Source organism: Parasteatoda tepidariorum, chromosome X1 (assembly GCF_043381705.1).
Source record: "Parasteatoda tepidariorum isolate YZ-2023 chromosome X1, CAS_Ptep_4.0, whole genome shotgun sequence".
Classification (NCBI taxonomy): Eukaryota; Metazoa; Arthropoda; class Arachnida; order Araneae; family Theridiidae; genus Parasteatoda; species Parasteatoda tepidariorum.
Genome location: NC_092214.1, coordinates 61,089,725 through 61,114,423, shown reverse-complemented (window position 1 = coordinate 61,114,423; position 24,699 = coordinate 61,089,725). Strand labels below are relative to the sequence as shown.

The 24,699-nt window shown below is 28.9% G+C and overlaps 1 protein-coding gene across 1 annotated transcript in view; it reads left to right on the top strand.

Annotated features, from left to right (window-relative positions):
- The window catches only part of LOC107439276 (multiple epidermal growth factor-like domains protein 6), a 278,214-nt gene that overhangs the window by 129,016 nt on the left and 124,499 nt on the right, over positions 1 to 24,699 (top strand). The window contains exons 5-8 of the mRNA XM_071187265.1: positions 8,190 to 8,312; positions 11,134 to 11,256; positions 16,489 to 16,614; positions 18,775 to 18,897. Of these exons, the coding sequence (XP_071043366.1) occupies positions 8,190 to 8,312; positions 11,134 to 11,256; positions 16,489 to 16,614; positions 18,775 to 18,897 (495 nt within the window). The remainder of the gene's footprint in view (positions 1 to 8,189; positions 8,313 to 11,133; positions 11,257 to 16,488; positions 16,615 to 18,774; positions 18,898 to 24,699) is intronic.

The window sequence follows — 24,699 nt, the reverse complement described above, 5'->3', positions numbered from 1 at the left end:
GTCAACAAAATGTAGCGATATAACTGCAACTAAGTATACCGTGTTGCTCACTATGAGATACAGCTGTTACAAATCGTTCTTTTTCAGAAATTCAAGAATCTCTGCCAAATTCATTGGAACCAGCAATTTTTGAACAGTTTCAATTCCATTTTTTGAAGCAAATTTAGAAAGATCGAGCGCTCATCGAGCTGGAAAAAAAATTCTGTTTCGAATTCGAGAGCTATAATTTGCATTTTGACGAGTGCGATCGCTCAATTTTGCGCCACATGAGACATTTTGTAGCGATTCGGTGTAATGGCGATTGGCAACGAAAACCTTGATAACACTGAATAACCTTGATTTACTTTTCTCTTCTTTTTACCCCAGCTTATGTGAATTTCTTTTAAATTTTATTTTCTAACCTGTCATCGTCTTAAATATTTAACTTTATCTTTTTAAAGCGTACTTAAATCTTGCAAGATATTTTTTTTCCAATGGCAAGCACTGAATTTGAATCTTTGCCTATGAAGATGCCGGAATTGTTATTCATTTAGCATTACCCAGTGGGCACCTGTGAACCAAAGTCAAGTAGGCGAGTAACATCGTCCATGCCACATTGCCGAAAACCCGTTTATAGGGTGGTCCACTTTCACACATCACGCACACACACAGCAGAGGACAGCACACAGAGAGAGAGAAACATCTATGCCCAGAGCGGGATTCAAACCCGCAGTCAGGCGCGCTAACCGCTCAGCCACCTGGCCGGCACTTGCAAGATATAATTTCACAATACCTGACTTCTTAAAATCGCTTCAATCTTATATTTTTATGAATATTTAAATACTGTATGCTTTCATCGTGTTTCCCAAAAAAATCCAATAATTTGAATAATCAAAGAAGAACGGAAGAATATAGAAATGTATATTTTTCTCTGATCTGCTCCTGAAACGGTGTTATTTATTTTCACCAAGTTCAAAAAATATTTATACAGTTTGTCAAGAGATGGCGCTGCTGATAGACACTATGTCTTCACAATAACATCCATTTCCAACTGAGGGCTAAATTAACTGAAGTCTGTTCAAATGTTTAAGTTCGAATGATCTGACATGTAGTAGAAAATATAATTCTGTCAGTAGTTGTTGAAAAACTGAATAAGAAATATTTTTGTAGCTTCTTAAACAGAATGCTCAAACTGTGCATTTCTATTTCAGTTCTTTTCGTTTATAGACCTTTCAAATCATCCATCATTTAAAAAAAATAAATTCTGTATTATAAAAGGAAATATTTATAATACGAATAATAAACACTGAGGCCACGAGTTCTCCTTGACCTTGACTAGAATAATGTCTAATAAGCTTACATTTACAGAATGAAGAAGTAATGTAAGCAAATTGATTTAATTGGAGAAGAGTTGTTACGAACATTAGAAAAATTGAACTGCATATCTTACTTCCTTCTCTATTACACAATTGGAACAAATTAATGTTTAGAACTACGTTCTAAAAAAATCTCTTCCTTTTCAATTTGCAAAACCTTTAAAAATACATTGCTCCCAATCATCCACTATTCAAATCAAGTTGTATAGAAACTAACCATTCGTGATTACTTCACAATTTAAACCTTATTTTACCACCAGTAAGAAGATCAACTACTTTGTACATCGATATCGAATAAATAATTGTTGTTTTATAACTTTCAAGCTAGGATTTCTTTTAAATATGAATTTCTAACTTTCTACATTGATTTAAATGATCATATAATAAAATTATCGGTCAGAAATAATTGTCGTTTTCTAAAATAATAAACTACTCTTGTTTTGTAAATTAATATTCTGATTTAAACAATGTAGACGATATTTTATGGTTAATTTTTTTTAAACATTTTCGTAATTATAAACTATCTTCAAAGTTAATGAAAATAACTTGTCTATATTAAAAAAGCTTTATAAGATTTTCAATATGCAATATTGGATTAAACAATGTCCCGCAGTGGACTTATAGTAAAGAAAAGACTTCCAGTAGGCATCACTGGCTGCTGTCAGTAAGCGGGTGGGTGACCACTTTGATCAGCTTGTGCAGGGACCGAAGGTGTGCGGTATCTGTCCCTGTTAAACTCTTCCATCGTAAAGTGCTTGACTTCGCGCGCAGGTTGTCGGGCTACTAAATCAGGGGAGCTATCCCCTCTGCAGAAATCAAAATTGCGAAGGCATGTCTTCAGATCATTCTCAGGGATGTTTCCCAGACCGTCGCCCCATTGTGCAGCTCTAGTGTGATGTAAATAAAGAACCTACTTACCTGGATTAAAGAAAATTTGCCTCATTTGCATACAAGAGTTACTTCAGCATTTTAATATATTCTCCCATTTTTAATTACCTCTTATACATGAAAATGAAATAAAACAAATTAATGATTTTTATTTGGATAACTTTTTTTCCAGCTTATCATTTCTTAAAAGAATATATTTAAATTCAGCGCTTATTTGGGGTAATTTAAATCTAATCAGAAAATCTTAATTCTCTATTTAGTGAAATTATAAAATTTGCACACACTTGTCATAAGCAATTTATCTTTTGTCAGAAATGTACTTACTCGGCTTTTATTCTATGAATTATTTGAGCGTTAAACTGCCTAAAGCTCTTTATTTTACTCATATTTTGCAGATAATTAAATAAAAATAATTATCTGAAAATAGATCTTTTTAAAAATGGAGATAAGGCATAATCAGGTAGAAGATGGGTACAACAAAAATTGCATAAAATTAGCAATTTTGTTTTCGACTAAAAGTTCATTTTTCTTTCGGTTTACATTTCAATTTTACAGGCGAAATTTATTTTTCAATTAATATTGGAAAGTATGCTACACCCATTTCGATACATAATTTAAAACATGCTTTAATATGTTGAAATTTAAATTTCAATACTTTAAATTGAATTTCAAAAGCTGCGAACATTTACGCTTTTCCGGGAGAATCATCATAGACATATTGAAATAATAAGAAAAATGAAAACTGTAGCATGTATTATTTTAAAACATTGTTTTTTAAAACAAAATTTTTTTAAGTTTCTTAAACATTTTTTTAAGGATAGTTGAATAATTATTAGACATTTTATAAAAAGTATTTATGCATGCTGGTGGTCAAATTAACGTTATGTCATTACTTTAATTTAAAAAAATTAACTTTGTATAAACTGGAATATTTAAAAACAGTAAAAGTTACATTTTTTAATTTTTTTGACCACACAAGCAAAGTTATATAGGAGCGTTGAGATAAATTGAAAATTATTACAAAAGTATCCAGTGCATTTTTTTTAAATATAATAACCGATACATTATTTTACTCTCATGAATATTAACTGTTGAAAAACTAATTTAAGTGTTAATTATCTCAAAAAATAGTGTCCCGCAGTGAACTGATCGTTTAGAGACGGTTCCCAGCAGATCACCGAAGTCAAGCATCACTGGTTGCGGTCAGTGTGCGGGTGGGTGACCACTTGGATCAGTCTGCGTAGGGACCGAGGGTGTGCGGTATTGGTTCTCATTAAACTGTTCCCCAGAAAAGAGTCCGACTTCTCGAGCAGGTCGTTGGGCTACAGAAGCGGGGGTGCCAACCCGCCTGCAGAGAATCAAAATTGTGATGGTATGTCTTCGGATCATCCTCAGGAATGTTTCCCAGACCGTCGCCAACAGCCCATTGCCTAGCTCTAGTGCGACGTTAATGAACTACAACTATTCAAAAAATAGTATTAGACAGTTTTTTATTTACATTGACGCGAGTAGCCAACATATCATTTATGTTACTTAAAGGGAATTTTTACCTTTCACAGAATTTCTTCTGATAGTGTTTTTGGAGATATTCAACCTCAAAATAAATTTCTAATCTGAGCATATACAAAGTATAAATAAATAGATGAGCTTAAATATATGATGTTAATAAAACTGCTATTCAAAGATCACGATATTTTTGCAATGAAGCAAAATTGACACTATGTTCAATAGTTGTAAATTATTTACTAGCCCTGTTCATAAAATACATGACATTTAGTAAAAAATTATTTGTGTTAAAAACAACTATATATTTCCCAATCAAATTATAATGAAATATTTAATCTATACTGTTTAAAAAACACCCCAACCTATAAAAACAATTACTTCAATGTAAGGCAAACATATTAAGTACTTGCATTTGTGAACTTTTTGTACGTACTTAGTTCAAAGTCAGCTGTAAAAAATTTTGAAAATCACGTACAAGACGTGATTTATTATAATAGAGCTCCAAGCAAACGTTTTTAAAGTTAAATAGGTATAAACCTCGTCAGGAATGATAATAAAAAAATACTATTACATTTTACTATGATTTATTTTACAATAATTTAATTTTTTATTGCTTCCTTTTTAAGATATATTATTCATTAAGCTGTATTATTTTTTATGTAGAAATTTCAGCGATTATATGGAAACTTCTGATTTGTTGACCAATAAGATATTCATTTTGTTAACAGCCCCTAAAATGGAAATTGAAAATCTAACTTGTCCCACTTTTCCTTTAAGTAAACTACAAAGAAAAGTAATTAAGGCCGGTTAAATTCATTTAGCTAGACTTCTTCATTTTATCGATATTTCAAACGAGTAATGTAAGTGCTTATAAATGATACTCATTTATTTTCCATTCTTACAAACTATGATTGGATTGATTCTTTGTTTGCAAGAATAACTTCTATTTTGCATTATAGCTAACTAATATTTATGCTGATAACAAACTTTAATCAATCACTAAGTTTTATATTGCAAACAATTTTTAGATTTAAATGACATATTCCTAAAATTTACTTTCTAAGGTTCTATTTTATTAAATCATAAGAAAATATTTTTTCTCTCAAAAATGTATCATGTTTTCCCATATAATGTAAGTAGATATTTTTTTGTCTGGAACTTATTTCAATCTGTTCAATAATTAAGTTTTGAAATTTAAAATTAGTAAAATTAAATAATATTTGAGTACACCGCAATTAATATGGTGTTCTTAGATTTAATAGTTTTATACACAAGCAGCTGAACCAAAGCAAAAAACTACGAGTTATAATAAGCTTTGAATCATATTAGTGTTGTTTTTTTAAATACTTATCGATTTATAATGTCTAAGAGTTAGTTCATAGTAGAGTACTACTAAATAGCCAATATCTGTCTCTTTGAAAGCAAAATACTCTGATAACGTTTTTACAAATAAAAAAAAGACGTGTTTTAAATGTATATGTGTATTAAAAATATTTTTATAGTGAGCATTTAAAAAATTAGAATTTTCGTTTAATTGTTAAAAATTAGGTTGCTGATATGAAACTCAAGAATCATAAACTAAGTCGCGCAATTATGTTTCTTTTATACGAGGATGTGACTCTCAAAATGGATTTACTTTTTACAAAATTCATTAAAAATAAAAAAAAAATTCATAAAAATTTTCCAAATCATTTACCCGTACTTCTCCCGTTAACAACTCTTCTCTTTATACATTTAACCAAAATTAAGTTTTTGAGATGTTAGTAGTAATGTTTATCGTTATTAATTTCATAAATTTTCCTTGAAATCTTTGTTCTTTTTTGGACTCTTAAGACTAGTAGCTCTGATAACAGTAAGGAATATTACATTTTGCATTGGGAAGGTAAAGTATTTAAAAATATTCCCGGTAGATATTACCAAAAGAGGAAATTTTTGTTCAAAAATTGAAAATTTTGTACAGACAATACTTTGGTGAATAGTCAAAAAAATATATTGTTTTAAATGAATTAAAAATCTACCTAAATATATATGTTGGGACTCGTAAAAAATGTAAAGACAATCTACTCTCTTTAGTAGACTCCCAGTTGAGCTACCTTTCCATTATATCGACCTCTCATGAAGTCCCGTTTGCTGTTCCATAGACGCAACGTTATTTTAACTCTCACTACAACGTCCAAATTGAACCGTTCATTCTAATATAGCAAAAGAAAATTTGTTTCATTTTTTTTTATTCCCAGAAAATTTCTCTAAAAATATATCTTAGACATTTATGCGCTTTCAAAACTATTACTTTTCCCTCAACAACTAGTCAATCAGTAACAAAAGTCTCGTGAAAACTATTCAAACCAATATTTCTTTTGAAGATACCGCTCAATAAACACGAAACATCTTAAATTCTCAATGAATTCAGAAAAAGAGACAGAGTACTGGTATAATGGTAAAAAAAAAATTTTAAATACAGAATACCGACCATTTTTAAGAATTTGAAGTGTATGTTGCAACGTTATTTAGAAATCGGAGCTTCCTGTATAATCATAATCGTTTAAAATTTCGTTTCAAAAAGTTCAATCTATTCATCAATTGCATTTTTCTTGTTTGAAAAATTATTTACTCTTTTTATGAAGTGTTGAAAGAGGTGATTATATTGGAGTTAAAACAAGTGGTATAATTTCCATTCCTTTTTATTTTAGTTTTGCTCGCTCTCCAAACGCATGTTATTTCATTTTATTTTATTTTATAACCGTCGTTGAACAGCCGACCCAATTTTGGGTTTACGACTACTAATGNTTTTATTTTATTTTATTTTATTTTATTTTATTTTATTTTATTTTATTTCATTTCATTTTATTTTATAACTATTGTTAAACAGCCGACCCAATTTTGGGTTTACGACTACTAATGTGCAACTCTGTAGCCTTGTAACTTTGAACCAATCCAAAAGACAAGGAAACTCCTGGATCAGTACTCCCAGAGGTTTTAATTTGTTATGGGAACATGAAGACTTAGCGACTCGACAGATTTAACGTGCATCAGTCACCATTTACTACACGGGAAGTCTTCAGCCGGCGGGGATCGAAACCACGAACTCTTGAACATGGGCCCAGCAAAAGTAGCTGGTCTTAATCAGTGTAAAGCTATATGCTTTGAGCGGAAATAAAAAAAATTAAAGGCAGTGGATGCAAGAATAGAACAAATTATTAAATGATTCAAGATTCCGAAAAGCACTTTGTTTACAATCATTAAAAATCGTAATGTATATCTAAGGCAGAAGCACAAAGTATTCTAATTTTATGACATCATTCTTGCAAAGTAAAATTTCAAACTCAAGAAAAAGAACTGAATGACTGGCTAAAGTTTACGCGCAATATTTAAAATTATCATTAAAAAAATCTTAAATGCATTTTTAACCTTTAATGTACTATATTAAATTATAATTTTATTATATTGACAAGCCGGGATAGTCAGGTTTGTGGGGTGCTGGACTCACGTTCATGAGAACGGGAATTCGAATCCAGCCCGGTCGAAGACTCCCTGTGCAGTAAATGGTGTCTGGTGCACGGTAAATCTATCTGATCACAAAGTCTTCCATGTTCCCACAGCAAATTACACCTCTGGGGATACTGGAAGGGAGATTGATCGTTCTGCGGTTCAGGTCAAAAATGTAATCTGTGGATGATTGAATGGATGTGTGAATGGGTCCGCCTTATGAAAGGATGTGACATAAGGGTGTGACAGAAGTCGAATTCTTGGTTATAGATTGCTCCCCTGGAAAACAAGAACAATCTCACTCCCTCTGCCTTAATGGCCCACGACAACAGCAACAATAACATTATATTGAGGGGAAAAAACAGCATTAGTCAGTTTCATAATTCTATCTAATGTGTAGCATGCTTTTGCCCAAAATAAATCTAAAATTTGTGAAATATAAGTAAATATTTGAACTAATTTTATGCAGTTACGTTATAGTGACCTCACGTTATAACGTCCGTTTTCGTTCAGACCACAAAGTTCGTTATGCCGAGCGTCGACTGTATTTTAATAAACGTTTATATGTAAAAGTCGTAATCATTGAAACTTTTGTTTAAGAAACATCAAATTCAAATTTCAGCATATTTTTAAGAAATCCTTGAATGGAATTTTTAGGAAATCTGAAACTTATAAAATATAGTTTACTGTAACCACTCTAACTTCCTGTCATCTGCATTCTTACAATATCTTCAACTTAGCATTGTGTCTTGCAAGTTATAAAGAGTTATTAATTAAATAATTTGACTGCAAGTTATTAATTATTTTTCTCACATGCAAATTTATAAAATATTCTTAAAAATTTTTTAAAGAAATTGCAAATTGATAAAACGAAATTGTTTTTCGTTATTCAAATATCGTGTACTATTTTAAAATAATTTAAGAGGAGTCATTGTTTTTATCGTCTTAACACAGATGTCAATGAATGCATTATGAACAATGGAGGATGTCATCATCATTGCTGTAATACACTAGGAAGCTTCTACTGTCGCTGCAATCCTGGTTATCAACTAACTTCTGATGGGCAGACATGTTCTGGTTTGTAATATATTCTAATCAGCAATTCAATCAGTAAACCATGTTGGTATTATTATTATAAATGATAGTGCTAATGCACCATCCCTAGAAAATTATTATCTAACCCCTTTTGTAAATGAATAATTATATTTAACACTGCTACTTAGAAAAACTAGGGTAATTCAAAAATAGGTGGAAATAAAAAAACTTTACTTTTTTATCTAAAATATCATAATTAATTTACATTCGAAAAATAAAAATTTTAATTAAAGATCTAAAAGAAATCTATGAATATTTGAAAGAGGTGATTATATTTGAAATTTTCATAACTCAATAATTACTCTTAAAAAATGTGACAAAATGATATTTTAATAATAATTTTCTAATTTAAAATTATACTAAAGGAACAATGAACAAAAAGAATATGAAGATTCTTTTTACTTATAGTTCATTTAATAAGATTTTCTCAGACTAAAATGTTTATATTTAGGTATTTTTGTACTCTTAACTTATTTCATAAATATCAAAGACTAGAAATAAAAGTGTCATTAATTCTACGAATGGCGTAAAATTACTGCTTTCAATTTCATGCATAATCATTTTACCCAACATGAGGTTTTAAAATGTCAGTTAAATAAATTTATGTCAGTTTCTTTTTAATTAAAGCGCATTTTGATCTTACTGCATACGTTGAAATTATTTATATTTAATTAATCACATCCGATTATAAAAACTTTTTTGTGAGAACCATTTATTTATTATTTATATAAATAATGTTCAACTTTTTTAAAAGAATACTCGCTTATAAAACATCATTTATAAAATCCTTCCTAAAATAAGGTTTCAAAAATTATAAATCAAATTAAACAATAATAAATTTTAAAAAAATTGTGACCAATAAGGGAATAATTTGTTGAATCTTCTGCTTTGTTGAATCTGGACTTTTTCATTTACCTGGATTAAACTTCATTCAATTTAATTCTTTTTAAGCTACTATAACAATTTATTACTTCGAAAAAGTCATTAAAATGTCTGAAATGAATTATAAACCAGAAACAAGAAGTCGTATTAATATTTAAACAAATTTTATTATTTATAAATCCAAGACAGTGAGATCGATACAGCTGACAAAAGCTTAAAATAAAGCCTTTGTTAATTTTTTTTAATTTGAAAAGCGTTTTAAAACTTATTTATTCATAAGTAACTACTCATTATTCATTATTCCTTTGGAACTTTAAAGGCTTTAAAATTATCTTTTCAATTCATTTCAGATTTCTTATTGCCTGAGTTTATTCAAAGAAAAGAGATTTTCCATTCAAATATTACCATTTCTTTAGAGAGATAAGGCATAATTTACTTTGATAAGAAATAACTTTTGAATCTTAATTAATTTCACACATCATATAACGATTTCCATTTTTATTTCTTTTCAATTCTTCCGATTTTAGTCAAAGTGCTCCATCATAAATTTAATTAAGAATGCTCGTTGGACAAAGAAAGTAAAAAAAGAATGGTTAAAGTACCCAGCTTATACTGTTTTTAAATGGCCCTTTTAAAGAAAACAAAGTTCTTTTGGATTACATGGTAACACATAAAACTAAAACTAAAATGTATTTTATCATTCCAAAGTTCCATTTCCTTTTTGTTTACATGAGGAACTTTTCTTAGATTGCAAATTTTTAAGAAAAATTTTTTCTTTTTTTTTTCTTTTCTAATGCTGTATTGAATGTTACTGGTGATTTCTAGAAAAGATGAGTAAAAATTGAATGATGTTTTGAAGATGTTCTGAAATGTCTTTTTCCATTTCCCTGGGGAAGTTCAGGCAATGGATTACCTTTTTCTTGTTTTTGACTTCGTAAATGCCATAAAAAGTTTGCAAAGCGCATTTTATAAAACTTCTTTTCTCTAAGTAATATTTCATAAATCGTATTTTATGTCTCAGAAAAAGGAAAAGATGTTATTTTTCCCAATTTTAATATTATCCTGAAATATTTATTTGTATGTATTGTAATTCTTAAAGAACTTCTGAAAATGTTTTCAATAGCAATTACATTTAATGTTATGTTAAATACTTTCAATTCGAAAAAATAAAACAAAAAAAATTTTAAACAATATTTTTTGAATTAATTTTATTAAACATGGTTATAAATCACTATAATTATATTTTTTATTTATTGAGCTATAATTTTAATTTCACATATGTTGATAAAATGTTTACTAAATTTTAATGGGAATTCTTTTTTACATTAAAATTGTTACACTTCTTCTTATATTTCAAGAATCAGTCACTGCGCTTATTTCTGCGTAAATAAAACAACACTGTAAGCTATTACTTAATTATAAACTTCATTTACTTCATAAATATACAAACTGGAAATAACAGTCGACAGGTTTCAAGCACTCAAAAACAGGCTCCCATTTTCAAGACTTGCCAGACGTGAAGGAGAAAAAGCAAAAGTAATTTGAAATATGAAAAAGCTGCAAAATAAATAATGGAAAAATAAAAGTGAGAAACAAAACTAGAAAAACCTCAGTAGCCCAGAGAGAAAAAGGATTAAAAAAACAGAACAAGGTTTTTCTTGTTTACATTTTACTTGATTACATTTTATATTTCAAATCACTTTGTTTCTTCAGATTCACTTCTGGCAATATTAGCCAATTTTTGAGAGCTTGAAACATGTCGACTGTTATTTCCAATTTGTATATTTTGGAAGCGATCGAGTAATATCTTTCAGCTTTCAATTTCGTGGGATTATTTATTAAACACTGTAACCTCTTGCGAGGTTCTACAAATTTTGAGAAAGAGATTGAATTTAGTAATGAATAATTTAATATTTTACAGATGTCGATGAATGCTTAGTTCATAATGGAGGTTGTCAAAGCAAGTGCATCAATTATGATGGTGGATATTCGTGTGAATGTTTGCCAGGTCAACGACTTCATACTGATGGGCGGACATGCATTGGTAAGCAAGAAAAATTTTTATAGTGCTCAACAAAAAAAAACGGACCACCCTGAATATACTGTTTATCTAATGATCGGATCTTCAGATTCTAAAACTCAATCTTAATGGTTTGAGAAGGTGACTTCAAATATGTTAGTTGATTAGTACAGATTATGCTTTAAGTTAAGAAAATAAAACGCAAAAATGTACTTTCACCTAATATCGAGAGCTTTTTTAATTTAAATGTATTTAATTTTTAGAAAAATTTCATGCAATTTAGTAAATTTCATTAAAAAAATAGCTTTTGATAAATATTTATTATTTTATTTAATTATAGTCGAAAACTTTCTGAATTCATAGGTATACAATTTTTGCATCATTTTAAGGAAAGCAATTTTACATGACGAAATACAAAATCTGAGCGTAATTAGTCAAGCAGAACTTTTTTCGATACAACTATTTCGATTTCTCAGAAACTGTTCGATCGATTTCGCTGAAATTTTGTATTTTGCTTTATAATTATATTCTCTAGCATTGTGTAAAAAACATTTATACCTTACTATTCAAAATCTTTTTGACTACAATGGAATAAATATTAAAAAAATAATAAAAATTTGCTAAAAATTATATTTTGCATGGAATTATCTTTGGGCAAACGAATTTTACAATTGTGTACAAAAAATTTTGAATTAGCTTAAAAAGATCTCGAGATATGGTAAAATACGCAAAAAGGGAAATTAATATGAAGAGGTACAAATTCTGGACCATTCTTTTAACCAAAAAACTATTTGGACCATATTTAAAAGATTGCAACACTCCCTATATTTCGGGAGTTAAAAATAAGAATTCGTTGAAAGAAAAGTATGTTTATTCAGAGGAAGTACGTTTTTGTGTTTAATTCGTAACTTAAAATATCGTCTGCGTTTATTAATTAGCATATTTCTAGTCACCCCCTCGAACCTTAAGATTGAGTCCAAGAAAGTGAAGATCCGATCATGACATCAAAAGTTATTCTGAGTGGTCTATTTTTTATTGTGAACCCCGTGTATAGAGATTATTTCTTTTGTTCAATGAAAGGTAATTCTATAATTTTTTGTATCAATTACTACATTAAAAATGCAACTGACGTTGAAACGCTATTGACTTAGATAAATCCAATATCTCTGAATTTTAATACGTTTTAGCATTATACATTTTACTTCAATGAAAATTTGATCTTGAAATTTTTTGTAAGTTACTGGATGATAAGTGCAACTTGCATTGAAAATATATCTCAGATAAATTAAAAATTTCTAAAATTTAGTAGATTTCAATATTACATATTTTTCTCAGTGAAAGTTAAGCCTAGAAAATGTTCCGTTAATTACTACTTTAAAAATGTAACTTACAATAACTGTGGAAAAAACGAATTATCGTTAGTAACTTTTGAACTATTGGTGGTATTTTCACTCTGTAAATTGTTATCTGTATATTTCCTGTATAATTGTTAACTCTGTATATTTCCTCGAAATCCGGCCGGGTGGCCGAGTGGTTAGCGAGGCCAATGGCTGAGGGTTCGAATCCCGCTCTGGGCATGGATGTTTCTCTCTATGTGTTGTCCTCTGCTGTGCGTGATGTGTGAATGTGGCCCACCCTCAGGTGCCCAGTGGGTAACGTTAAATGAGCAACACTTCCGGCATCTCCCTATGTGAAGGACGTTAAAAGTTCAGTACCTGCCATTAAAAGAAATAAAAAATATTACCTCGAAAAATTCATTTAGAATATGTAAAAAAGTTAAAATCTTGGTTAAACTAATTTTGTCTCTTAAACATACTACAAAAATCACTCTTGATTCTTAATTATATTAAATTCTGATAATTAGAGATGTTTTCAGTAGCAGTTAAGTATAGGCGTAGAAAAAAGTTAACAACTTTTGGCATTGGGAGTTATTGTGCTGTTTATAGACTTAAAAGTTCGTGGAATGAAATAATTGCGACCTCAAATTAAAATAAATTAAAAGCTGTAATATTTTTTACAAATAAAAAATTAGGACTCACTTTTTTTTTTCCTTTTTCTGGCCCTTATAATTCTCTAGGCGAAACGGAAACTTAATTCATCTGCTCGCGGAAAAAATTTACTTCTTTTATTCAAATTAAAAACTTATTTTAACAAGAACAATTATTTTATGATTAATTTCTATGTTGACGAAACAAAAGATGCAAGGTCATCGCGATATATAAAGCTGATAAAAGCGCTCCATCTAGTATTCAATATCTAATATAAAGCTGCTTCATTCTCTGAGAATATGAGAGGAGTTTTATTAAAAAAAAAAATACTGGTACACCGGGGAAAAAATCTGGTAAAATGTATGGTAATGACATTTTAAGTAAAACAAAATCATAATTCTCGTTAAGAAAACCAACATATATAGTGTTAACCATTCTTTTGCTAATTTTTCCGTTAATATGATAGCGGTTTGCTGGAAATTCTGGTTTTCAAAATTATAGTTCTTATTATCACAGGTTTAATAACAAATACAAAACTAAGAAATAAATGTAACCAAATAAATAGTATTTATGCCAGGTTCTAAGGTATCATGATAAAATTACCGAATTTCAACACATATTATAAAACCATATTTTATTGTTAAATTTACCGAAATCATTACTAACGCGTTTAGTAAAAATTACCGAGCTTTTTGGTGTTCCCATAACGCCAAATATACGAACAACTTTTCCATATTCTAGTAGTTTATACTATGCTTTTTTTCTCATGATGAACTCAGTTTTAATAGTTTGAGGGTCTAGCCTTAAATTTGTTAAAATATTCTAACCTACATTTTAAGTTTAAAAATAAACCTTTTTCTGACAAATTAGGTCGAAAGATAACAGATACTATCCAAATCCAGAATCTGGAAAATATGACCTCAATAGAAATAAGAATTTTCTCTAAAAAAAAAAAAAAAAAGAACTTACAGTATCTTAAAACTATGTTTTAAAATAAATATAACTTTTAGTCGTGTAGTAACACATACTAATTAATAAATTACAAACTCCTGTAGTTTTTAAACATTTTTATAGATGAACAAATTTATAATAACAGTGTAATAGGTTTTTCTAGAAGAAATATCGATTTATTGAAAAGTTTTTGTGTGCATATTGACTAACCGTTCTAACTCTTTTACATATATTTAAGTAAGGATTTAAAATTATTATTTGTAAAGGTAAGAATTTTTTTCTAACTAACACTTATTTCTGAATTGATGAATTTTAATAAATATATTTTAAAGATATTCTCAAAAAAAATTTTTTTCAAAGAGTATGCAGTTCAACTATTTCATTAAAACGTAACCATTAAAATCTTTGTGACATTTCCATGTTAGTCTTTCCTTTGAAGGGACCCTTTTATTCCATTATTCAAGCTATCTAAATCTTTTAACATTTGTCGCAATTGTTCCTTTCAGTTCTGAAAGCTGTCAAATTCTTTCCTAGACAGCCAATGATCCGAATTTATTCAAAAAGAGAACGGAATTTTTTTCCAATTACTTTTCTACTTTGTCTCTTTATTCTTGAAGAGTAATGAAGCTATAAAACTTTTAACGGATAACAAGAGGAAAAGATTTCATTGTTAAAAAGTTTTAGCTTTCTTTTGCAGAAAAATAAAATGGTTTAATGGTAATGTTTAAGAAAAAGATATATTTTATTATTTTTTTGCTATATTTTTCTAGTACTTGTGTCCTAAACTGCTTATTAGTTGTTCAATCTTTTAGATTGTGTGAGTTAAAGTAATATTTATTGAAGTTTTTTCCAATATCAAAAACAGAAAACCAATTCAGGTTTTCATAATAATATCAATCACTATCAATTTTTCAGTAAAAAAACTGAAGATCGAATTTTAAAAAAAATGCATAAATAAACATTATAAGTTTTAATGAAATTATTTTATGTTTAATTTCATACAATTATATAACTACGATATTTTATTAATGGATATACATCGAAATTATACTCAAAAATTTCTTGCAAAAAGCATGAAGTCAAGCTGCATTGATTATTAAAATGCAACCATTATAATCTCTGCGGTATTTCCATGTTAGTCTTTCTTTTGAAGGGATTCTTTTATTCCATTATTCATGCTATCTAAACCTTTTAACATTTGTCGAAATCGTTCCTTTCAGTTATGCAGGCTGCCACATTCTTTTCTAGACAGCAAATGATTTGAATTAATTCAAAAAAAGGACGGAATTTTTATCCAATTACTTTTCTACTTTGCCTCTTTATTCCTAGAAGAGTAATGAAGCTATAAAACTTTTAACGGATAACAAGAGTGAAAGAATTCCATTTGTTAAGAACTTTTAGTTTCCCATTGTTAAGCATAAAATGGTAATAACTAAGAAAAATATATATTTCATGATTTTTGTGTTGAGTTTAACTGATACTAGTATATAAACTCTATTCTAACTATGTGAATTAAAGTAATATTTCTTTAAGGTTTTCTCATTATCAAAAATATATAATTTTTTCAAGTTCCTATAATAAAATGCGTTTTTATTCTAATCCCTTCTGATTGTTCAAAAGTTATTTCCATAACCAATTATTATATTTATTTGTATTTATATTAAAACTTTACCTTTGTACAAAGTCTGCGCGTAACGATAAATCTTACACAAAGCAGACAATTTTCTTTTGAATATAGCCAGCAATCAAAGAGGTATGTCTAATTTTCAGAAAGGGGTAAACTAAAAAAACTGGATAGCTTCATTTTTTGTATGCTTTTAGTTTTCTGAATGATTTTGAAACAAGGCATAAAACATCCTGTAAAGTTAGTTTTCTCTTTGTGTTACATTATTTATGCTTTTGTTAAAACGTGTATGAAGCTACCCTCCCTAAAATGAGCCATTCTTGTTTCCATAGAACCAGACGGCCTCAGATTTCATGGCGGGAGGAGTTCTTAGCTTAGACAGTCTATACCTCATCCTTACTGCAACCTCTTCATTACTTATCACCAAACAATAGAAGAAACTATTGTCAAAAGCAGGAAACGTTTTAACAAATTACACATTATTTAAAGATTAAAATTTTCTACGTAGCCTTTTTCAGCAATCGCTGATTATATCATTTGGAAACGAAAATAACTCATTGCGTTTAAAAAATAATACACATTGTAAAAAAAACTGTTTTATTAATCAAACTTCCGAAACAAATTCTATGCAAAAATGTATTAGTACCCTCTAAACTCGTTAAAAAAAAATTTATGTTTCTATTATTTTCATAGATGTAGTACAACAATGTAAAATCAATAATGGTGGCTGTCAACATATTTGTGATGAAATCCACGGACGAACTCGTTGTCGATGTCGCCATGGATATAGATTAAATTCTGATGGAAAAACATGTGAAGGTTGGTTTCCTTTTATTATTATTATGTAAACTTTGACTAGTCTAAAATAAATTTTTATTTAGCTATAATTCACATCTGCACCCCTAAGAGTAAGGAATACTTAATGATAAAATGCTTTTAAATATCTACAGATATTGATCATTATCTGTAATTAAAAAATAAGGTACATTAACGCTAGTATTTGTGTTTACAGCCTTTTTACTAATTTTTGATAAACGGGCCTAGGCTTTTCTCACTAAAACAATAGATACATTATGTTCAGGAATTCTCTGCTCCACAACGGTTTAGCTGTCTTCCAAATATGATTTGTTTGTCCTGTTGTGTAATGCTGTTATTGTTCCCCTTTTCTGTAAAATCCACTATACATACTGCATATGACCTCAAGTCACTGCAATTTATGATTAGAACATAGGCGTTCAAAGGGTGTAATACATTGAGAATATCTTGAACGCTAAACCAATATTTAATTTAACCATTAAGTTAAACAATACATGCTGTATACGGTTTCAGGTCATTTTAGTTTATGTAAGGGACAAAGATTATTCAAAGGGATTAGTGTGTTGAAATCCTCTTACAATTCAAACCAATATTTGATTCAACTATAGTATTAAATATTACATATTGTATAAGGGTTCATGTTGGAACTGAAAATAACCACTCTCCAATGTGGTGAGACAACAAAAAAAAGTGGCGACTTCAATTAAATAAACAACTGGTAACCTTTTTTCTCTTTTTATAAATCATTAAATGATTTATAAAGAAAATATAAATGTATAAAAAATATAAAAGTATATCAATGCAAAAAGACTCTGAAAAACAGAATAAATTTGTGATTTGAAAATTCATGTGGAAGGAGAGTTCTTTAAAAATTCACGTACTTTATAATTGTAATATACAATGTATTTCACATACCCAAATATTTTCAAGCATTTCATTATGTTTAACTAAATTCAGTATGTATAGCTTATAGCTTAAAATTATTTGTAATATGAATATTTTAAAGATAAAATTTAATCCAAGCAAACAATAAAGTTTGCTGAAAGTTGCTATTAAGTGAAAAGGGCCTATCGATATTGGTCACTGACTCATTAGGTTTGAGGAAAAAGTGACTACTAAATTATTAGAGTTTACCACTAACTGAAAATTTAAATTTTCAGGTCTAGCTCAGGTCATACCAATTAAAGATAGGGGGTAATATGGTAATAATCATATTTCAAAGTAATTTTAAATTCAACTATAGCATTGTTTGCTATATACGAACTCAGGTCACTCCAGTTTGTGGTAGTGAAACAAATCTGTTATCCAACAGATTTGTTTGCGGAATGCATAGCGAATATCTTAAGACTCAAACCAATGATTAACAATGCATTCAGCTTTTATCTACAAAATAAATATGCAAATTCTAATAAGCAAATTATGAATTTATTAAAAATTTTAATTCAAAACATTTTTAATATTTTTATTAATATTCTTTTAATTTAAGGTATAACTATTAGAGTAAGCTTTTAAAAACTCATTTTAAATAATTATTCCAATACGCATCACGCTGTTCACCTTAAATGTCATCAGCTTATGCTGAAGAAGCTCAATTTTTTTTTCGTCTCAGGACAAAAATCAATACCTTACAACAAATTTCAGCCTTGATAAGTTTACGCTCATTTAATGAGAGTAGTAATTGAAGTACCTCATTGCCACGAAATGAAGCGATACTCTGCTTAATAATGTTTATCATTACTGAAGAAATATTTTAATAGTAGATCTTTAAAAAAAATTGCTGAAGAAAATAATTGAGTATGCTTCCCTTGAAATAAGCAAAATGTTAGATAGACTCAGTCTGGTTATTTTTTCCAATTTAATTATGAAAACACTCAAGGGATCGTGAAGAAAATTAAATCCTTCTTCTTTTATTTTATTAAAAAAGCAATGCAGTAAATAATCCAAATCGGTTGCTGCTATTGGCAATTCTTTTTAAAACACTCGTAAAAAACATGCAGAATATCCGTTTTTTAATGAGTTATCGAACTTTTAAGCACGCGTGAATGGTTTTTGTCAAATGTTTTTGCAAGTTTAAATGCTTCACTCTGTAACAAATTTACATGGTTTAGCTTAACTCAATAAAGATAGTTGAAGTGAAAGAAAATTTACCATTTTTTCTTTTAGCTTTAGATACTTGTGCTCGTGACAATGGGGGTTGTTCTCAACGTTGCGACATGCTTGCTGGTAGAACAGTTTGCAGCTGTTTGGCTGGCTACCAATTGGCTCGAGATGGAAAATCCTGCACAGGTGATTGTTTATTCTAAAACAAGTTTTATACAAATAGGAACTAATGCATGCTTATTTAAATAAAGCAGGTTTAATTGAGTAGTAACTTATGGATTGATTACATGATATGCTTGCTCAAGTTCTTAGTAAATGGTACTAAGTACGCAATCCTTGAAAATTCTTCGAACATTGAGCAACTTTCTGAGCATATAACGAAAAGAGTTTTGTTTTATTTATTTAAAAGACAAACGTTTCTGTAGATTGTAAGATAAGATTTTTTTTCAAGAACGGCAATCTAAAAGCAATAAGTTATTTTAGAACTAGTTGCAACCATTTTTGTAATCGAAATTCTTCGTTAGTGGTTAGGGTTTTCTACGTTTTTGCACTCAAAAAAGAAGAAATTATGAATCCTACTTCTAGTTATCAGAAAATTGACCCATTATTGTAATTCTTAACATCTTTATTCAAAATTAAACAAATTATGCTTTTTTTAATAATTTAGAGGTAAGTTTTTCGGAAAATTGATTTAAAGCGAACTGCACATCCCTCATGTTATTACCCGCCACCATCCGCCCAAAAAATTGGTTCAGCGCTGAACCATAGCATCGGCACCTTAAACTATATTTTGGTACAAATATGCTATATTCTAAATAAGGTGTTAAACGGAACCATATTTCCGTTCAAGTTAAATCTTATTAAAGTTACAGAAAATTTGGGCGAAACTTGTACCTGCCTCATCACGCTCCACAATTCCAAACAGGGCATTGCCTCATCACGCTCCAAAATTCCGAACAGGGCATTGCCTCAGCATGCTCCAAAATTCCAAACAGGGCATTGCCTCATCACGCTCCAAAATTCCGAACAGGGCATTGCCTCAGCACGCTCCACAATTCCAAACAGGGCATTGCCTCATCACGCTCCAAAATTCCAAACAGGGCATTGCCTCATCACGCTCCACAATTCCAAACAGGGCATTGCCTCAGCACGCTCCAAAATTCCAAACAGGGCATTGCCAACTTAACGGGAAACTGCAAATTTCTAATACAAATAAATTAAAAAGATGTAAATCAATATATAAGATATAAATTTATTTTAAATTAAGATAATAAAAAGATACAAGCAGCCTTTCGGTTTTTATTTAGATTAAGGTGACTTATAGGTGATTAAAATCTTCTATTTTACTGGGGTTTTTTTTTAAATTTCTTATATATTTAATTATATTACTTTTACTCGAACTACAAATAAACTGAACTTATGAAACACAACCATTTGCAGAAGCATTTTTCAGTAACATATCCAGCATTAGTAGTCATGCATATTACAATTTTGATATTGGAAACATTGATTTTAAGTTACTAACTTTATATTTTTTCCGTAAATTTTGTCGTTAGGTTTTTCAGAATATAAGTCACCTATAATGCGATTAATAAAAAGATTATAACAATACACGCATAATAATAAATAAAAGAAAAAAGTAATTTCGTAATTGTCGTACAATTAAATTAAAACAGCAGCATCTTAAAATATGGAAAGTAAAAAGCAGAATTTTCAAAAAGGCATATTGACAGTACGCCAGTGCCAAAACTGATTTGAAAAATTTCGATTCCACGATTTTGATGCTGACGATGCACCACGTTCTAGAACGCCAGTTGAAGCTGATGAGAATACAATAAAGACTTTAACAGATGCAAGCCGGAGAATAACAAGATTGATGATTGATGACAAGAGATTGCTGAGAGATTAATTTTTTTCCAATTCGACTGTTCACAATCATTAGAAACGCCTAAATATTATATCAAAGCTAGACGCACGGGTTCATCATGTTCTGGAGGAAAGATATTTTTGCCTTCACGTTGGCGTCTGTAATTTATTATTCAAACGTCAAGAAAATTATCCACTTTTTAAGCACATCACCAGTGGGGACGAATGATTTGTCTACAAGAATGTTAAGGTCTATGCAAACTTTTTAGATGGTAAAACATTTACCTCAAATTAGGAGGTCAAAAATTATCTGGATTATTTTTTTTTCTTTTGCCAGCAAAGAAAAAGAAAGTAAGAGCGTGGAATCATTCTACTGTCAGAAAAGGTGCAATAGGTACTGAAACTGAATGGACAATATATAATTCAATAAAATATATATCCACTAAAAAAATCGTTTTTCATTTTGGTTTTAAAAAAACGAAATTACTTTCCGAACAACCCAATAGTTAAAAGACATTTATAAGTTGGATGTAATTAGAAATTAAATAGTTGTCATTCTAAATTAAATGGTTGTCATTCAAATTTTAGTTATAAATAGCAAGACAAATATAATATTGTTATTTTTAGTGACTGAAAATGAGGTGTGATTTTTTAAAATTATTTATTTACATAGAAATACATTTATTTTTCATTTAATTTTACGTTTGTCTATATTTTAGTAAATAATTTTAAAAATTTACAAGAGAACTTTTTAGTTTTTTTTTCTAAAATTTTAAAGCGTCTATATATTTCCCACTTCAAAGAGTAGATGAAACTAATTGGCCTTTTTCAGTAATTCTATAAGATGAATGAATTCCCTAATGACAGAGTGTAATAATAATAAACATAAAACGTATTTTGATTATTTTAAAAATCCTTGAAAAACCTAATATAACTGTTACAGCTAAAATTTAAGTAAGTGTGGCTCTTTAGTTTTATCAAAAACTTACTCTTTTCAAAGAGCATATGCCGTTTATTGTTAAATAAACTACAAATTCGAGTGTATTGATTTTCTTTTGTTGCTATTATTCTGAGTCCAAATGAACACGAAGTTTCTACTCTAATTAATTATTATTTCAACTTCTGTACTAATTAGGATGTCTTTTATGTATCATTTGTACTTCAATTTGAGACAGCCAACTTTGATTAATTTTTTAATTAAATGAAAAGATTTTTTGAGAACTCTTTTAATTAAATTTTATATTCAAACACAATAATAATGATGTAGCAGCAGAGTGTATATTTATTTTACTTTTCGTAATTATGTATTCGTGATTTTTTATCAACGCAAATTTAAGAAACAAAAAAATTTTCTGATATATATATAAGAATTTACATATAAAAGATTAAATAGAACGAATCAGTCTTTTAATTAATTTTAAATAATTGCTTTAAAATTTGCATTGAAATTTAGGGAAAAGTAGTTCAGTTATTAGATACATAAAAAATTTATGATTCGATTTAACTTTTTATAGTAAATAACAGTTTTAAAAAAGTTCATTAGCTTTAATATCTTCTGGACATTAACGTCACAGCTAAGAGTATCATAAAATAAAAACAGTCAAGTCGCATTAGTACAATGAAAATAGCAAATTGTTGTCAAATTATGGAAAGAAAAAAAAATCGCTGAGATGGGCAAACTGTAATATCATTTACGTGTGCAGCAAAGTCTTGCATGAAGTTGATTGCTTTAGCGTTTCCATTCAATACTAATTATCTATAAAATTGATTTCTTTTCACAAAAGTAACAAATAAAATATATGTAATTAGCAAGGGTAGATCGTCAACTTTGGGAGACAGTGCTAACATTTTTAGAGGCTCTCTCGGTACAAATCCCATTAATTAATTGTCATCGAACAATTCACTCTTTGTACTCTTTATAGCCTAAATTAGTTGCAAGCTAGTGCTTTCAATTAGGTAAAAATTTAACTCTCGTATAAAGATTTTTAATAGCTGTAAAAATAGATTTCTTGTAAAATCGAGAAAAATTTTATTCTAAATGGGTTTTTTTTACACTGTAAAAAATACCCGTTCTTTTTTCGGTATTTCTCCATATATTTAACGGCTAAAAGCCATTTTATTAACAAAACTGTTTTTCTCCGTTTTTCAACCTAATCACAAACGGATTAAAACCGGCAATTTAAATTCTAGTTTTTCTATGCAGTTTTGCATTCCGTAATATAACTTTACCTCTTCTTCAACCATTTTACGATTATTTCCTATACTTGCTCTCACTTTCAGGTAATTACTTCACGGTTTTGAACATCGTATAAGCAAAATTGCGATTCATATTTATTATTGTCAAATTGATTCAATATTAAGCGAAATTCTCTGTATAGCGATTTTTTCATTATAAAACTCTTGACCCGCAGCGGCTCAGGGGAAAAAGCACGTGCCGGGTCACAGTACCTTTGCAACAATTTTTTTAAATAAAGGTATAATCATTCTTTTTGTGGGTGTTTTACATGGTCATTTAACTTGCAATTAATAATTTATCTTTAAAAAATTGTTAAACTGATTAGTTTTTTTAAATTTTTTAAAAAAATTGAAAAAATTTAAAAATATTAAATTCCTAAGACTTTTTTATTTTAACATATTTTCAAAAAGAATTTTTTTCTCAGTGATTACAATATTTGTCTTAACAATTTTGTGCATTCATTTGCTGAAATAACGACTAGAATATTTTTTATAGATTATTTTGTAAAAAAGTAGCAAAAAAAGGTTAAAAATTCCTGTTAGGTATATATAACATGCTGTAAAACTTGTATTATCTCATAAAATGCTTATTCCATGCACAGTTTAATTAAGTGTATTATACTTAAGATAAAAAAGTTTTCTTCAAAACTTTATCTTAAACAGAAAAAATTCCTTAGGGATTTAAGTAAGATTAAAACACAAAATTATCATCTATGAGAAAAAACACTTTAAAGTCTGTCTGCTGAGCAAGTTTCTGTATTAGGGCAATCTAAAATCATTCATAACTTTTTTAAAAATGCAAGTAGAGAGATGATTTTCTTTCAATGCATTTGAAGTAGTTTGAAGTTTTATTGTAAGCAATAAAATTTTTTTCGATGTTTTGGTCATTTTTTGGATTCTGTGACCCCTTAATGAAGTGACCCAGACTCGAATCCAAGCGATGACTGGTCGATACAAATTTTACCGATATAAAATATCCACATTTGGTACGAGTACGGATGTACTTCGTAACTTTCGCAGAAAAAACTTTTTCTGATATGGTAAAAAGCCTGTTAACACCATAAATTTATTCTTGTACTAAAAACGTTTGTTACGATAAAAGCCCGGTTTGATTACGGATTTTATTCGTAATTTTTACGCAAAAAAACTTGTTTTTGTATAGTGAAAAACCATTGAGGCTGTGCATTTACTTCGCAAATTTTACGGTTCTGTTCAAGCAATCCAGCAGCCGGTTTAAGACTGTTAACTCCAAGGATGTTTTTTTTTTTACACTGTAATGACATAACTCTTTCTTTTTTTCTTCTAAATCGAGAAACGATAAAAGTTCCGTAGTAGTGTAATATAAATCTATTAAATTTAGCTTGTTATGTTAAATTTTAGTCCTGTTTTCACCTAAAACATGAAAATTTTGACAGTCATCTTCAGGCAATGTTAAAGCTCAACTCCAAAGTATTGGCCAAAATTTGATTCTACGCCTGGCATACATTATGCAAACGTTTGAGATGAATATTACTATAAAATGGAATTTCTGCTGTACTACTTGAATTAAATTTTCAAAAAAAAAGAGCCTAAATTATGGCAGCACATTCTGACATCCCGAGTGGTTATACTTTTTGTCATAAATTGTTTTTTGAAAAAATGTTTCACAGTGTAACGTCGTTGAAATCTATCGTAGAATATCCGTCGATTCCATCTCTTGTGCAATGACACTGCAAACACTACATTCAATTCAAACAAATCAATTCGCATCCTGCCTAGCTGATATCCAAGCTAAAAATGATTATAACTTTTGATGTTAAAGATAACGTAAATATTATACTACGACTTTAATCTTTGAAAATAGAGTAACTTTTCTTTTTGTCTCATAGATAGAATAAATCATCATCA